General features: G+C 42.2%; 1 protein-coding gene across 5 annotated transcripts in view; it reads right to left on the bottom strand.

Moving 5' to 3' along the window:
• Positions 1-17,898, bottom strand: part of LIN28B (lin-28 homolog B) — a 101,606-nt gene that overhangs the window by 65,920 nt on the left and 17,788 nt on the right. For 2 of the 5 annotated variants that reach the window (XM_083731496.1, XM_083731497.1), the window contains exon 3: positions 15,406-15,614. In XM_083731496.1, the coding sequence (XP_083587622.1) occupies positions 15,406-15,614 (209 nt within the window). Of the gene's footprint in view, positions 1-15,405; positions 15,615-15,999; positions 16,433-16,751; positions 16,830-17,898 lie in introns of those variants that run through there. The other 3 variants (XM_083731500.1, XM_083731499.1, XM_083731498.1) reach the window with 3 other exon arrangements.

Raw genomic sequence — 17,898 nt, 5'->3', positions numbered from 1 at the left:
TTTTAACAATGAATAGACTAGAGTTTGGAGGGCCCAGCATACAGGAGGGTCCAGTCAATAGAAAGCACCTTAAGAGTTCTGTTAATTCTCATTTGTAAAACAAATAAAAATTAAATTGCATCTTTTAAGCAGCTGTTATTTAACCCCTAAAAGCAAAAAATGCTTAGGATTTTCTGACAATGCTTGAGAATGATCACACTTAAGGAATTTAATGATATTATGCATACAGTTGTGTGATGCTGTCCCTATACTTAAAGGGGGGGGGAGAAGCTTATAAACATGGAAAAATGAACAAAAATAGCTTAACGACATCATCACTTTTCTTACTTGCCTCCCCAAGCTGGTATTTTTTCTAATTAAAAAAAAATGTAATGGGCTCCTTTACAAATGTTAGCACATGCATATTCTGAATCAGACAATAATCATATACAACCTTATTACATTACAAATGGCAAAACCTTGGAATGCTTTGTTATTTAACCGGTAGAATGTAGGCTTATGCTTGTTTGCACCTGTGAAAAATCTATTTTCAAATATCACTCTTGTTGGTCAACCAAAAAGGCAATGGACCAAATCCAGATTGGCCATCCAGTGACCAAGGCACCAAGATACAGCAAAAGCTTTGGCGCTGGACTAGGGCAAGAAGTCATATTTGCCAATCCTTCCTCCCCTGTGCCTCCTCTCGTGATGCTCTGGAAGACCCTGCAGTGTTTTGAAACAAAATTTTAGGAGGGGCAAGGAGCTGCAGGAGGTATTGGCAAAGACTGCACCCCTGCCTCCTGCCTCCATTGTGAGTGGAATACTTCACTGAATACTACTGTGGATCCAGCCCACAACCATTTGACTGTCACTTGGGGAGGCAAGCATTCCATCAGCAGAATCATTTCAGCTCACCAGCTGGAAGGTCTCCTTGCTCCCATCCCACATGCTTACTCTAGTAGTTCTCTGCCTACCCCCAAGCCAATTTGGTGAATGAAGAAAGGTTGCATTAGTGGAAGTTCTTGCACAGGTTTCCATTAAGGTAAAGGTAAAGGTACCCCTGCCCGTACGGGCCAGTCTTGACAGACTCTGGGGTTGTGCGCCCATCTCACTCAAGAGGCCAGGGGCCAGCGCTGTCCGGAGACACTTCCGGGTCACGTGGCCAGCGTGACATCGCTGCTCTGGCGAGCCAGAGCCGCACACGGAAACGCCGTTTACCTTCCCGCTGGTAAGCGGTCCCTATTTATCTCCTTGCACCCGGAGGTGCTTTCGAACTGCTAGGTTGGCAGGCGCTGGGACCGAGCAGCGGGAGCGCACCCCGCCGCAGGGATTCGAACCGCCGACCTTTCGATCGGCAAGTCCTAGGCGCTGAGGCTTTAACCCACAGCGCCACCTGCGTCCCCCAGGTTTCCATTAGTGGATCTCATTAGCTAAATCTCACCCACTGAAAACCAAATCCAAGCTCAACACTGAATTCAAGCTCACACACTTTGTCTGGATAGCTACTTTTCTCACCAACAGGAGGTTTTAAACATACATCCACCTTACTTTTGTTACTCTTGTAAAACTAAGTAAAATATTCATTAGTGAATGAATCTATTTATGATTTTGTTTTGGAAATGTATTGAAGAGCTATGCCAATATTGTAGTTTTTGCAATCCTTTTCTTTTCATGCTTTGCATATTTGAAAAATATTTTAATTGGGTACTTTGTATAGAAACACTACGGAAATGTGAATATTTTTCCAGCTCTGAAAGAAAGCCATATTCCCTTCCCCCCACACCATCTTGGAGAGGCCTCTCTAATGCGAAATCTGTGTTGCATTAGAGAGAGAGAGAGAGAGAGAGAGAGAGAGAGAGAGAGAGAGAGAGAGAGAGAGGAAACTGAGGATGTGTTTTGCACTGAGCTTTTAGCCTGATGCAGTGTTTAGTGTTGAAAGGGCAGCAAGTTCTGAACTGTTCACACATGTGTAGTGCTAAGGAAGTGCTAAAAGCATACTAACCAGTACTGGAAGAGCCCAGTTAGCAACCACTCTTACTCAATGTGTCTTGCTGATTTCAGAGGACTGGTTCCTCTCCCTCACCCAACTAGGAAGCTGCTTAACGGCCAGTATGTATTGCAAATAATTGTTCAGAGAGAAAATATCTCACACTTTGTGCTAATCTGTTTTGTGGCCCATGCCATTTACCCTATGCAGGAGAGATAAAGCCAGCCCTTAGATTGGCCTTCTTTGCTATGTGAAAACTGAGCACAGGGCTGGTTTCCCCTTTCTGATCCCAGGTTCCAGAAATTTGAAGGAAAAGAACCCTGTGCCTATGCAGCCTCCGTAATGTACAGATCTGTGCTGCCAGGGCTGATTCCCACCACTTTTTGAACTTTAAAAAGGCTAGAAGGTTGCTAGGCAATTAGGAAGGGGTAGGCAAGGAAGTGTGATCCACTGGAAGTAATTTTATTCACCAGAAGTCATCAATATTGATTGGCTGTAAGGTTTGTAACTGAAAGTAATTTCACAGAATACAAAATCCCTGAGTGCAGAATCTGATACTGAGTGCAGAATTTAGCTTTCTGAGAAACACAGTTCTGGAGAAAGAAGTGGTGTTGCAGCTTGAAAGTGCAGCCAATGTCATTTTAAATCAAAGAAGGGAAACGTGACTGAACATAACAATGCTCTCTCCTCATGCTTGTCAAAACCAAAATAAACCATGCAAAGTTACAAATAGAGTACAGAATTCATGCAGGACACAAAACCCACTTTTTCTTGGTTTAATTTTTTTCCAGTACACAACATACTGGTCATTAGTCATGATGGCTTAGAACAGAATCTTTCTTTATATTCATAGAGGTAGTATTCCTCTGGTTACCAAAACAGGATGTAGCTACCTCCAGCTTCAATTTCAGCTCTGACTTCTTCCTGTCCACCACCACCTCCCCAGCTATTCTGCTTAACCTTCATTGTTGTTCCTGGAAGGCTTTGCTCAGATCAACCACAAGTGTGTCACAAGTGTGACCAGGGGTAGTTGAGGCTTTTTCAGCCAACGGACCTTCCCCTCCAGGAGCAGCATGTGAGCAGAGCCAGAGGCAAAAGTGAACAAGGCAACAAATGCACCTCTCTATCCTATATTATCAAAGTTCAAGGACACATTTCATCCAAGGAGGGTGAAAGTAAGGGATGTGATGTGGGGAGAATTCTGAGGACCAGACAGAGAAGACTGGAGGGCTGCCTCAAGATTCCCCATCTCTGATCTAGAGCCTGCCCCTCAAAAAGAGCCATAGAGGTCAATGGTCTAATGACTGATAGGAGGGAGAGTGTCCTGCATGCTCTCTTTCCCATCCATCTTTGTGGTTAATGAAGGTATGGAAGGGCAAAGCAAGGGTCAAGTTCTGGAATCTCTCTCCCGTCTTTGTCCTAAGCCACCAAAGTAGCACTCACTTTTAAGCCTATGTAAACTTTCCCCCTATCTATTTCGGGAGTGGAGTGGGGAACTAAAAATATAATTTTGAACCAGTTTATACACATAGTATTACATTGCAAAGCAGGCAGCACAGGAATGAAAAATGTTAGGACTTCATTATGGTCTTGATAAGTAGCCTATTAAAAATCAATAAACAGACTCCTCCACTGTAAATCTTTAAGCATTTGTGTAGTCACACTTTTAAGTGTACAAGTAAGCATTCTTGATAAATTGCTGTGCAGTAAATACTTTACAAGGGCAGCATATCAGCCAATAGGTTAATATTGATGAAATTAGCCAATAAAATCTCAAGAGACCTTTGAGTTAAGAACTTGCCAAATGATGTCGTAAAAATGAAATAACAGTTGCTGCTTGGGTGTGCAAAACCAATGCAATTCAGGGTAGTTTGATTTTGTTGGTTTTCAAGAAGGACTCCTCTACTATACACAACCAAGTTATTTTAGTTTTTAGAAAATCAGAGTACAGTACAATACCAAAGAACTGTTTAGCTGGATATCTGGGAATAATTAAGAAATCCACAGTTCTCTTATTGGGATGAAATAAGAGGCTTTAAGAGAAACCCTTTGCCCTTCCTATCTGAAACATTAATGATAAAGTACACATTGATCAGCAACATTCCTGCTGCAGTACCAAGTGCTGTCAAATTAAAGCTTTACAAATTCCTGGAAGTTGACAGGGTTCCTGTTTCATTCCTTAGTTAACTCCTTTTTCTCTGCATCTTCAGCAACCCATCAACCATTATAGCAACTGATGTGTAAGCATATAATGTACTCCAGGCAGCATAAACGGCAATACATACAATTTTAAACTGCATTAAAATTAGGAAACTCTATTAAAACAAATAGTGCAGGGTAAACAGAAACATTATTTTTTTTAAAGCCACTTAAGAAAGCAAATGTCTTTTTTAAAGGAAAATGCATCTGATTGTTAGTAAAATAGAAAACGTGGGTTCTGTGCAATGCTGTTTCAATACATGCAAGCCAACTTTTGCACTCCAACATGTCTACCCCAAATATACTCCAGAGGGAAACCTTCTGGATCAGCTTTTGAGCACACATGGAGGGCTGCAGTGGTGGGTGGGGGTGGAGAGAGATGAAGGTGCATAACTGAAAGTTGGCTGGTGTCCCATCGGATTCTGCTCCTTCTCTTTTAAATGATACGTGAATTAAAATTTAGGAAGTTTTGGGATGAATCTAAATATAGTTGGTTGCAAACAGCAATGGATGGATCCAAGATAAAATTTTCAAAACTCTTAATATCTGATCATTTGCTTCACCGCAAGCATGATTAAATAGATTTTAATGACTACGCCTACTGCAATGGGATGCGGGTGGCGCTGTGGTCTAAACCACAGAGCCTAGGACTTGCCAATAAGAATGTCAGTGGTTCGAATCCCCACGATGGGGTAAGCTCCCGTTGCTCAGTCCCTGCTCCTACCAACCTAGCAGTTCGAAAGCACGTCAAAGTGCAAGTAGATAAATAGGTACCACTCCGACGGGAAGGTAAATGGCATTTCCATGCGCTGCTCTGGTTCACTAGAAGTGGCTTAGTCATGCTGGCCACATGACCCGGAAGCTGTACACTGGCTCCCTTGGCCAGTAAAGTGAGATGAGCGCCACAACCCCAGAATCATCCGCAACTGGACCTAACAGTCAGGAGTCCCTTTACCTTTTACTGCACAAAATATAGCATTGCATATGCATTGCCCTAGCAGAGGATACAGTCTCTCCCCCCTCCCATAGGCAACAGCTTGTAAATAACCCCACTTCCCACAATAAAAATAACACCATGTGTTACGTCTTTCTGCAGGTGGATTGATAATGCAGAAACAGATTAATCTATTGGCAATGCAACTACTTTCAGTTCAAGGCACTTACAAAAGAAAAGTTTAGAATTTCAGCCCACTATTTGGGCTGGGGTCAGCAAACTTCTTCAGCATGGGGCCCTCAGACCTTGTGGGGGGCCGGACTATATTTTGAAAAAAAAATAATAATGAACAAATTCCTATGCCCCACAAATAACCCAGAGATGCATTTAAAATAAAAGCACACAATCTACTCATGTAAAAACACGCTGATTCCCGGACCGTCCACAGGCCGGATTTACAAGGCGATTGGGCCAGATCTGCCCCCCGGGCCTTAGTTTGCCTACCCATGGCCTCAGCTTTATTACGCCTATTGAGCATAATCTAACAACTAGTATAAAGTACCTAAAAAGATACTAGCACATACTAACTAGCAACATGGAAGATAGAAAGCAGTAATTTCACAACGCAAATGTCTTAATAAAGAAAAGTGCCATTGGCACAGGAACAACTACTTCTAATCAGGCTGAATGCCATTGAGATCATTGTTTAAACTGAGCCCAGGACAAGAGATGCTGTGGGCTGACAACTCAGATCTGGAAATCAGGCAGATGGCCTGTTCTGGATGATCATGCAGTGCCCTTGAAAGAACAGGTCTATAGTGTGAGGGGACTCCTGAATTCAGTTTTGTTATGGAAAGCCCAAACAACTTCCATAGAAATAAGTGTCTATTACCAGCTTCAACCCAAGCTTTGATAACCCGAGCGGATTACTGCAGTGCACACATGGTTAATGCATAGCGACAGCAAACTGAAATATGAAAAAACAAAGTCAATATCAAAAGCTAAATTTCATTTTATATTGTGACTTAGTAGAACAAGCTGCAAGTTTCTAACTATATAACTTGAGGTATTAAGTTACATAGAGATGATACTAAATATCTGTGGTTATTATGCAGCCGTGTGTCTAAAGGCACTAGCAAATTTGGTTGAGGAATCTGCTCTCATGTTTCAAGGAGACAGTTAACAATCAGATGTACAAGTAGGCTTTACTGCATTGTGAGTTAATGAGCTTCTCTTGCTTAAATCAGAGTTCTCCACCTAAGTGAGCTGTGGACTGGGTCATCCAGTGCCAGAATTTTTGAAAAGTAGATGAGACATAAAATTGTTTTGTTTCACTGATCTTTGCTTCATGCTTTTGGACCACCAATTTACATATGTACATTTCCACTTTGCTGTCATTTTCAATAGATTTTCCTTTTACATTTTTTATGTTCAAATCATTTAAATACATTTGCAAACTGTTTAAAAATAATTTTCTATTTGCAGTTCAGCAACTTTTAAGCAGATCAAGAACACAGACCAGTGCTAAATTAAGTAAAAAGAGATGGTCATGAACGCCTGATTTGGAAATTACTTGTTTTTATATCAATGCACATAAAGTGGATCTCTTAGTGGTACAGAAGCAATGATGCCAAACTGTGTGTGTGTGTGTGTGTGTGTGTGTGACACCAGAAGCTCAACAAAGGGCCCACAACATGGAAGATATTAAATTTCCATATTCAATTATGTCAACTTGCATAGTTCTTAAAATACATTGTTCAAATAATCCTCTGTTTTAAGAGCACTTGTTTTCAGATGTACGGTTTTCAGAAAGTAGTTTTGCACCCAGCATTGCTTCTGCACCTCCAGAAAGAAAGAGACCGACAAAAAGAATGCATATGGGAGGTCCCAACAGCTACCGTAATTCTTCTCTGACTTCAACCATACATTCTGATAGTATGGTGAGCCCCATAATGTCACACATGCTAATTAAGAAAAATCTAACAAAATCAGCAGTAGCCGTATATCCTTAATAGTCAGGATCATTCCACCAACTGGCTTGCTTTATTTTTTCAAATAAATATTTCAGGTACCAGGGATGCTCACTTATTACCAACTGGATTCATGGTGGACCAACAACTCTATTCAAAGAGCTGACTATGAGTTTTCAAACTTCAGCTGTTATATGCTATTGAAGCTGGAATCACCATGGCTACTAGCACCAGAGTTGCTAGCAAATCTCCAATGAATCCTTGCTAAATAGTGTAATGTTTTCTCTTTCCAGTAATAGGACCTTGAAAAAATCCTGTATTATTTTCCACCTTGGGAAGGAAGATAGGGATGAGAATGGGCAATATGCACAAGTGCTTCCTTCTTTGGATGTCCTAGGCATTTTCCAAGATTCTTATTGAAGACCAAGCTCAGATTCCCAATTCCCAAATGTAAACACAGGTTAATATGTATTGAGAAGTCATGGTTTAACGGTGGTGGTAGAGGAGGAGAGATAATATGGTGTTTGCTTAAGTAAATAACCAGCAGATACTTGTAATCTACCAACATGAAAATGGAGGTGACATAGCTGGATGGGAAGAAAGTGCACAATTAACAGAGAAACACCATTGTTGCATGCACTAATTTATCATTATTGACTATTTTAGTCAATAATTTAGGGGTGGGGGGCTCTTTTTGGCCCTTATTATCCCAGTTATCCAAACCAAGGTCAATCCTGCTGTCATGCACTACAACAGCTCCTCAGAAGGAATCTTCAATACAGAGCTATATGGTTGGGGTTGGGGTGAGATTATGAGGTATGAAGATTGTCCTGGAAGAATACCAAGGCTGGTTAGGATGTTCATCCGTAGAGCAGGAGGGCCTGCGTTCTAGTGGACCAGATCCAATATTGTGGCTGAACTATAAAATATTTTCAAATGAAGTGAAAACTGTGGCTGAGTCTCCTCTTCTGCAAAAAGAGGGAGAGAGGGAAAGGCAGCACATAATAAACCCAAATTATAATTTGTGGTTATGTTTGGGTGAAGCAAGTTTAGTACATGGAATTATCTGCTTGAAATCTAGGAGACTTGGAATAATTATTCTCTTGATTTGAGCAAACCACCACTGGCAAAGCGAAGCTGGCCAATCAAGGTGAAATAAGTGAAACTTTTCCTTTTAATGGGAAATAAGTGGTTTTTGTGTTGTTTTTTTAAGCCCTTATCCCAATGTGGGTCTTCCAAGTGAAGTGCTCCTGAGTACATTTATCTGGCCATGGGTGTGATTTAGTCCCATTATAAAGGAGAGAGAAAGAGAAAAGAAGTTGACATCTCTCACTTCTAGCCTATTTAAAAAGGAACTTTGTGGTAAAGCTCATGAGTTGTGGGTGTTGAAACGGTTTGCACATTTCCCCCCATGAAAACTTCTGTTCAATAGTTACCTCAAAAAAGATGTTAAGAAATTAGTCTGATGTTTCTTGTCACCTCTTTAGACTATCTGGTCATTCTAAATTACAGACAAAACATGTTCCAAATCTGGGTATAAATTATGTAGGCAAAAAAAAATTACAGCCATGTCTCAACTGCAATGTTAGCAAATATTCCAATATTTCAGAATACTTCATACCAACATTTGTGCAGCTTATAATATGAAAAAAGCCAAACCTACATGGTTTAATCAACCTATTGTGCAAAACTATACATGTCCATTAAGACGCAGTGTAATTGAGTTCAATGAGGTGCAATTCCAGGTAAATGCAATTTAGAACTGCAGTCTAAATTGGTGCAATTATTAAGGGTTGTGTTCAATAGCATTGTTTTGTTCATCAACAGCTTCTGGATGAAGGTGGCAACGAGTAAGGTTGTTTGTCCTTGAGCTCCACTGTCTGTTTTTGTTTTTATTTTATTTTTAATAGTTTCAATAGTTTTATTTTGAATTGTCAGTTGGCTCAGATGCTAATGTTAATTGCAGTGCACAGACAAGAATTAAATCTGTTTTACTTTTACATGGAAAGCTGTTTGATGCAGGAATGGCTTCCAGAGATAGGAGAAAGATAATTTGTACAAATTCATCTCTCTCTCTCTCTTTTCCTTAAAGCACCTTCCATGCTATTCCAGTGGATCACCCAACCTTCAAGAGCAAATTGGGAGAGGTGCAAAGTGAAGGAAGAATAAATGAAAATAATTAATAATAATAATAATAATAATTTATTATTTATACCCCACCCATCTGGCTGAGTTTCCTCAGCCACTCTGGGCGGCTTCCAACAAAATATTAAAATACAATAGTCTGTTAAACATTAAACATAAAAATCATCTCCCTTTCCTTTCCATTCATGGAAGCCACTGCTGGATCAAAGAGCTTTCAGTGAACAGAATGACACAATAGGCTGCAACCATAAATCTTTAATTGTAGATAAAGCCCAATTCAACATAACTATTAACAAGCAAAAAAGAAGAAGCTCTAGGACATTTAAGACTTCCTCTTCTCTGTCTCAGGATTCATCAATGGCAAAAGATACATTGCTCTTCCATCCATTTATCAAAGAGAGCATATTGTTCTCATATTGTGCTTCTCACAATAGGAGCTACAAATAAGCTAAGCTGCAATCTGCAGTCACAAGTATACATACTAGATGTAACCAACACACCTTGATGCAGCTAAGCTTACATTCAAAGAATTCCATTCCTCCTTCTGCTAACAGATTTTGCACTCTCCCACCCCCACAGCAGCCCTAAACAATTTGCTCTGAATAATTGGAGGGAAGAGTGTGGGAAGGTGGTGGAAAAGATTGCAGGGGGAGAGGGAATGAGAGGGTCACTTCCACTCATCCATTGATTGGAACTTCTACCAACCTTAAAAGCCCAGTAGAAGGACTCATTTGGTCAATGGCACAGGATCTTGGAATCCAACTTGATTCTCAATAAGCACACTTAGGATTGTATTATAAAGATGGATGTCTTCCTCAAGCATCAATACTTTAAAAAATCTGGATTGGTCATAATATTTTTGGGCCTCAAATGATTTTTTTAAAAAATTAAACATGCCAATTCCTAAAATTTAGGAATACTGAAGATAGTAAAAATACTCCTAGAAGGAAGTGCAGTTTTAACAGTATCATCTTATGCAGGTCTACTCAAAACTCAAATCATTTTGTATTGAATAGGACCTACATTAATGCAAGTATATATAGGAAATATGATTGTGTCAATCTGTAGGATAACTTCAGGTACATGTGAAAAGCAAGCATAGAAGCCATTCTATTTTTAAAAAAGAAATCACAATGTCTACCCATTAAATTTTTTTAATCCACTGCACAGAATTAAATTCAGCTAGCATCAATAGGATTTACCACCAAGTAATAAATTTGGAATAAGTAGGATAAGCAGGAAAAACCCCAACAATCTCATTGCTCCCATCCTTCGAGATTAACCACTTGATGCTACAATAAATGAAGACATGCACAATGTTTAGTTCAAGTATGGGTTATTTGGAACTATAGTGGATAAATTATACCATTTAGAAAGAAGCATCATATAATTCGTTCCAATTTTCCTGAAATTAAGATTATATCTTAAATAATATAGCCCTCTTTATGAATTCAGGTCAAAGAAATGTGGGATTAAGGTGGGGAGGTTCCACAATGTCCACACATGCAAACGATGTTACATGCATTCATCATGAATATCTGAATTAGCATGTTCACCCAGACATACTTAGAATCCTCTTTCAGACCTTGACATTGAATGTAGGAAGGTCTGAAGTGGAGATGATGTAGGCATGGATAAATGGGAGTATGGGCTGCATGCATGCCTCATTCCCCCACCACTTTAAAATCACTTCTGTTTGCTCCAAAATGTATGAATTAGGGTTTATGTGTACAAATTGTCTCATTCCCTCCTCCAAAATCATCCTCCTTTTGACCAATTCAGCATGTTCACTTCAATACCTCAGTACTGTTTTTGTCCCAGTTATGCTGGCAAAACATACTTTTTGTTAAACCATGGCAATGCAGGAACAGGGGCGCCGACTTATAAAAAATATGGGGGGGCGGGGGCCCATACCGACTTATAAAAAATATTGGGGGGGGCCAAGACCTCCAAACCGCTGCTGCTGGGGGAACGAAAGGGGCGAGCCCCGGGCTGCCCCGACCTTAAGTGAACCTGTGAGGGCCCGCCCTTTGCAGCAGCCGATTGGCTGCCGCCGTGGGCGGTGAATATTAATGAGCTAGGGGGAATCCCCGCTTCTCGCCAGCCCCTCGAGATTGTTGATGGGTCGAGAGCCCGCAACCCCACCCCCTCTCTAGATCGGGAGTGGCTTTGTTTTAACTCATTACTGAATGTATTTTAAAAGGTAACTATCGTCAAACAAGGAAAATAAAAAATACCAACATAATTTTGTGATTTTACAAAGCATAATATAACTAATAATTTTCTTAAATTATTGGGGGGGCAGAGCCCCCCCCAAACGAATTTTTGAGGGGGCTCGGGCCCCCTCAGGCCCCATGGAGTCGGCGCCTATGTGCAGGAACATTATTTCCAACTATTGCCATTATTTCCAAACATTTTTCCACAAGCTCCAAATGCCAACTAAAACCTACACAATTATAAGCAGTTAATTTCTTAAATACTTCCAGACATGCTGCTAAACACAACTGAAAACAACTTTTCCATCTATTCAATATTTTCTCAAAACAATGCCTTGGTAGCACAGAACTGCTACATCAAAATGTTGCATGTATCATGAAGACAGTCCATTATGAACATTCACAATACACATACAGTGGTACCTCGGGTTAAGAACTTAATTCGTTCTGGAGGTCCATTCTTAACCTGAAACTGTCCTTAACCTGAAGCACCACTTTAGCTAATGGGGCCTCCTGATGCCGCCACCTCGTGATTTCTGTTCTTATCCTGAAGCAAAGTTCTTTACCTGAGGTACTATTTCTGGGTTAGTGGAGTCTGTAACCTGAAGCGTCTGTAGCCCGAGGTACCAATGTACAGTATTCAAGAGATGCTATTGGGATGACAATACTAGTAACACATATTATAGAGAGTTAACATATTCCTTCACATTTATATTTATCTCTTGGTTTTGGCTTTGCTTTGCTTACTGCATACTATAAATGTTTGCAACAAATAGATAAATAAATATCTTTTCTAGGAGGTTTATTTACTTACAATCTTCCTTATAGCCACCATGGTTTAGTGCATGGAGAAGGGATCATTGAAGAAGAAGAAGGAGTTTGGACTTGATATCCTGCCTTTCACTCCCCTTAAGGAGTCTCAAAGCGGCTAACAATCTCCTTTCCCTTCCTCCCCCACAACAAACACTCTGTGAGGTGAGAGGTGCTGAGAGACTTCAGAAACGTGTGACTAGCCCAAGGTCACCCAGCAGCTGCATGTGGAGGAGTGGGGATGTGAACCAGGTTCACCAGATTACGAGTCCACCGCTCTTAACCACTATACCACACTGGCTCCATATATGGATTCATATACTCCACTTACTACAAAATTATTGGGTGTCAGGTCACATATGCACCTACACCATTTGAAAATTTATCTGACAAGCAGTAGTGTGTGTGTTTCTGTGAACTTTCAGAGGAGATTGTAGCTAAAGTGATAGAAAATCTCACACTGTGGAATTGATTCCATGATTGCTCTTTCACATACATGTGATGACTGAGTGAGACAGAGAGAGAGTGAACACAGGGTATTTATCTCAGTTCCATTTTTATATAGTGGGTTTAAATATGACTTACATCACTATCTGCAATAGAACATCTGAGATACAAAAATATTTGCCTTCAGTGTTAGTGATAAGCTGGGATATCAAATGCACTCTTCTAAAAAAAAAAAAACCACACCTTTTTTTTTTACCAAAGTCTGTTTTAAAATGTATAGTATCAGCCAGTAGTATATTCTACCTCCAAACAGAATGCATTGTTCAGAATCCAAAAAAACGCTGGAAGAGGGCTGTGTGACACCAGTCTTGCCACTGCAGTTCTCAAAGCCAAATGAATGGTCCACCACAAACAGATATTATTCCAGCAGTAGAATAGTAGCACTGAAGTCAGAAAGCACTGATCCAGCTGCATGATCAGCTCAATGAGTGATCTTATCAAATACATTTATGCTGTAAAGATTTCTGATTCTCATACTGAAGAGCAAAGAAAATAATACTGCATATGATCAGAAAAACATTCCTTCATATATACCATGATAAGCATGTAGGATTGTAAACCTCAATACAGTGACCTAAAGAAAGGTCAAGGTGGCAGGGGAGAACAGGAGCAAAGCCCAGAAGCTGCTAGCAATCAACACTGAGAACAGCTTCAGCACTTTTATTTCAGAAAAGGAGCAGCTTTCATGTGCTAATGTCAAACTGAAAGTTTAAAATTATACGGAAGTAACACTTCTAGATTACAAAACAGATACCCAATCTCAGGAGATCATTATCCAATTTTATTGCTATAAATTATAAAGTCACTAATTCCAGAGCAGTTTCACTGAATATTGCAACAGTAAGTGGTTTTAAAACTGAGGTCACGTGTCCTTATTTTTCAGTTACCTTAAAGTCTGCTCTATTATTATAAATAGGACCCACAAAATAGATGAGGCGGATTTCCCAAAGTGTGCAGTGCTTGGACCAAACTAGGGTTTCAGGAACGATATATATATATATACACACAGATTAAAGGCAAGCACAAAAATGTCTCAGTTTGCTAGAAAAGGACTACCACCATTACAAAACTTAAGGCTGTTTTTAGCAGTTCTCATGTGGTCACAACTCAAACATTATCCATGTTCTGAAAACAAACTATAAGCAGTAGTAAGCACATATGGGGCTAATGACTTCCATTTAAATCAATTTGAAGTTTAGCAAAATATATTTAGGCTTAAGGGTATTTCATTCTATGAGTAACCCAATAATTTACCCTTTTGAGATTACTGCACTAAAAAGAGCACTACAATTCAGGTTTGAACTACTGCTTTTCTGGGCTCAGAAAATCAAGGGGTAAAGAAGACAGTTCTAAGAACACACACATGCCACAAGTTTTTTGTTTTGTTACATTCCCGCTATTATTGTAATGATTTTATAGTAAATATCAACATTAGCTTGGTCTTGCTTTTATATACACATATATGAGGACAATAGCCTCCTCTTGTACTTTGGCTTTTGAGCCCTCTGCCCTTAAGGAGACAAGGGCCTTATACATGTCAGGAAAATGTTTTCTAGTCAGAAGACCTTCACACACACAAAAACACAAAACACCAGTGATCCTTTGATGTCCACTATACAAACTCTTTCAATATCCACACTACACCGCAGCAAAACAAATACAAGTTGTGCACTACTGTTTGATCTGAACATAAGCATCATAAAAACAAACTACAACACTATCTAGCTTTTTAAGAGAAAGAAAGAGCCCACAACACTTAAAAGGATCTTAATTTTCACCGTGGGGAAAGTTATCAGCACCATCCTGTGCATGTTTACTGAAACATTAAGTCCCACTGTTAACTCTGATAAGTATGCACAGAGCTGCAGCCTGGGAGTCATTTGGTGACTTGCTTTTTTTTTTCTACTATCATTTTAGCAGAGAAGAATCTCTTCCATCACGAAAAACAACTAAAACGCAATCCACCCGCAAACAAAGCAAGAGAACGCTAAACAAAAGCAAGACTTTGTACTAAAAAAAAAAAAAAAACCTGTTGAGATGGTAGACTTTTCTTTCTGAAGGACCAACAAGCCATGGATACTGATCTCATTTGTGGGGGAGGGCGGTTGGATGGCAAACAGAAACTGCTCTCTGAAGCTGGGTTTAAACAGAGCTCACAAACACAAACGCAGGTGGCGCTGTGGGTTAAAGCCTCAGTGCCTAGGACTTGCCGATCGAAAGGTCGGCGGTTCGAATCCCTGCGGCGGGGTGCGCTCCCGCTGCTTGGTCCCAGCGCCTGCCAACCTAGCAGTTCGAAAGCACCTCCGGGTGCAAGTAGATAAATAGGGACCGCTTACCAGCGGGAAGGTAAACGGCGTTTCCGTGTGCGGCTCTGGCTCGCCAGATGCAGCTTTGTCACGCTGGCCACGTGACCCGGAAGTGTCTCCGGACAGCGCTGGCCCCTGGCCTCTTAAGTGAGATGGGCGCACAACCCCAGAGTCTGTCAAGACTGGCCCGTACGGGCAGGGGTACCTTTACCTTTACCTTTACCACAAACATCTACGGAAGCATTTAGAGAAGGGGTTTTTAGGCCACATAAAACGAAGGCATGGGTTAGAGAGAAATGGGTGGGGTGGGGTGGAGGGGTGAGATTCGACTAAAACAACAAAACGGGCTTACTTGGTGTACAAAGACATCAACCGGAGTCTCCAAGGGGCTTCCCTCGCGGTTGAGCATGGAAATAAATCCGAACCCCATTCGCACATTAAACCACTTGCAATGGCCTGTTCCGTGCAAAACCTGGGATTCTTCTTCCTCCTCCTCCTCCTCCTCCTCTTCTTCTTGTTCCGGCAATTTCCCGGGCTCATCTCCACCTTTACGCGCCCCCGCTGATTTGAAGAGGAGATTGCGGGAGAACAAGGACGCACGTACAAACACACACACAAAAAGGGAAAGAATTAAATTCTAGTAACATCTCCTTGGCGCTTGTACAAGAACGATTGCTACAGATGACACACAAAAACACATGCACGCACGAACAAACATTACGAAACCAACCTTTGTTTTTCCCCTACCCACAAAAACATTAAGTACACCAAAGTCACAGAGGAAGTAGTAAAAAAAAAATTAAACACACACACACACACATCAATAACCTCCAAAGCTTCAGGGCACTGTCGAAGGAAAGGCAGCATCTGCTGTGACTCACTCCGCTTCTATTTCTCACACTCCCCCCACACGCAGCAGCCCAGCCCACGTTTGCTCTGTACATACGTGCGATCCTGCCCTTTAACTCCATCTTTCAGCCACATAAACCACCCCAGAAAGCGATACTTTACTTGGGTACTGCTGGTTGAGCACCGATCCCATCCCTCCCCAGAGGAATTCGCAGGCGAATGAGCCCTGCCTGGCCAGGCGAGGTGGGAGGAGGAGGAGGGGAGGGGAAGGGAGGGGAGGGGGCCGAGCCGAGAAAGAGAGAGGAGGCGATTGCGCAAGCACTTGGAGCGGCCCATCCAGCAGCGAGCGGCGTGTTTCTCCTTCTTCGCCAAGCGCGCTCCGCGCCTTTCCCTAGCCTTCCTCCGCCGAATCCCCCCTCCCACTCCGGAATCACTTTAATCTGGACTCAAGGAGGGGGGCAGGTGTACAAAAGTTTCCTCGTTGCCCCCCCTTCTTTCCCCCCTCCTGGCCACTGCTTGCTCAATCGCACAGGAACAATTCGAACAGAAGCCCCCTCGGAAAGCTTTTCAAGTTGGGTGAATCGAAGGGGGCGGGGCAGAGCACTGGGGAAAGCTCGCCCACAATAGGTTCTCCCACCCACAACCACAGAAGCCCCCCCCTCCACGTCCTGGATTTTATTTAAAAAAAAAAACCAGCGATCATTTTATTTATTTTTATTTTTCAGTAGTACATTCCTTCTCTTGTATGTATATTTAAGATAACGGTGGAAAGTAAAACCTAGCACTACAAAAAGCCTAGGCAAAACAAGAGCTGGGCTGGCCGGGGATTGTGTGGGGGGGGGGGATAACCTTCGGCCATGTTGCCCCACCGGCCCTCTGCTCCCGAAAAGCTCCCCCTGGCCGGCTCGCGGGAGTCTTTTGACTCAGCTTAACATCTTGATTTCGAGCGCTCGCCCGCTCCGCTCTCCTGCGCTTTGCCCTCTCGTGATCCCCCGCCCCCGGCCGCGCTCTCGCTCCGTTTCTGGGCCCCTGCGCGCACGTGACTCCGTCAATTACATGCCTGCTTGCTACTAATTTCACCTCGGCTGCTCGGAGGGGGTTCGGCGAGGAGGAGGAGGAGGAGGACCAGCAGCCAATCGGCACCTCGAGCGGGCTTGACACACCGCAATAATTTATGAATGAACGGCGGAATTTCAAAACACCCTCGCCTGGCCGCGGCTGGGCACGTTTCGCTACGTAGATCCGGGCGCCGGTTGGAGGAGCGGGGCGTGTCTCTTGGAGAGAGATTATCCAGCACTAAAGCTCCGGCGCTGCCTATATAGCGGCGGATCTTTCGCTGCCCACGTGCAAATGCCAATAATGGCCCTCGGCTTGGGGTACTTGCGCGGCGGGCGCGCGCCTCGTTGGCCGGCAAGCGCGCCTGCAGATCGCATATTTGAAGGCTGATCCGCAAAGTAGTCGATAGAATTACCTAGCCTGAAACCGGGGGAAGGGGCAATCCTAAACGCGCTATTTGTTTCATCCATTTACAGCGCAATCCTAGCCATCATCTCTGCTCGGAAGTAAGTCCTACTCAATTCACTGGGGCTTACTCCCAGGTAAGTGGGTTGAGGACTGCAGCCTTAGGCGTAAGGATGCAAACTATATCCCGTTGAAAGGAACTCGGTGGATTATGGGATGTATGAGGCCGCGATTTAATCCTATGCACATTTACCTGACGAATGCTAATAAAATAGAAACCTCACTGAACACAGTGGGAGTTATTTTAGCAGGGCCATGCGTAATAATTTCATTTATTTATTTCCAAGCATAGGATCGGTATCTTAATAGGCTGACAATGTACAAATTATAGGCGCTAAACATAAATATTATGTGAAGCATATTCCTATGGCATGTAGGCATAGTGTATAGGCATGAACCACGGTGAAAGCCGCCTCCTTCCCCCCCCCCAGCTCATTACCTATTCAATTCTGAAACGCCCACCGGAAACGCGATA

This window comes from Podarcis gaigeae (genome assembly GCF_964106915.1).
Source record: "Podarcis gaigeae genome assembly, chromosome: 3".
Classification (NCBI taxonomy): domain Eukaryota; kingdom Metazoa; phylum Chordata; class Lepidosauria; order Squamata; family Lacertidae; genus Podarcis; species Podarcis gaigeae.
The sequence above is the reverse complement of the archived record's forward strand: the minus strand, read 5'-3'. Positions and strand labels throughout refer to the sequence as shown.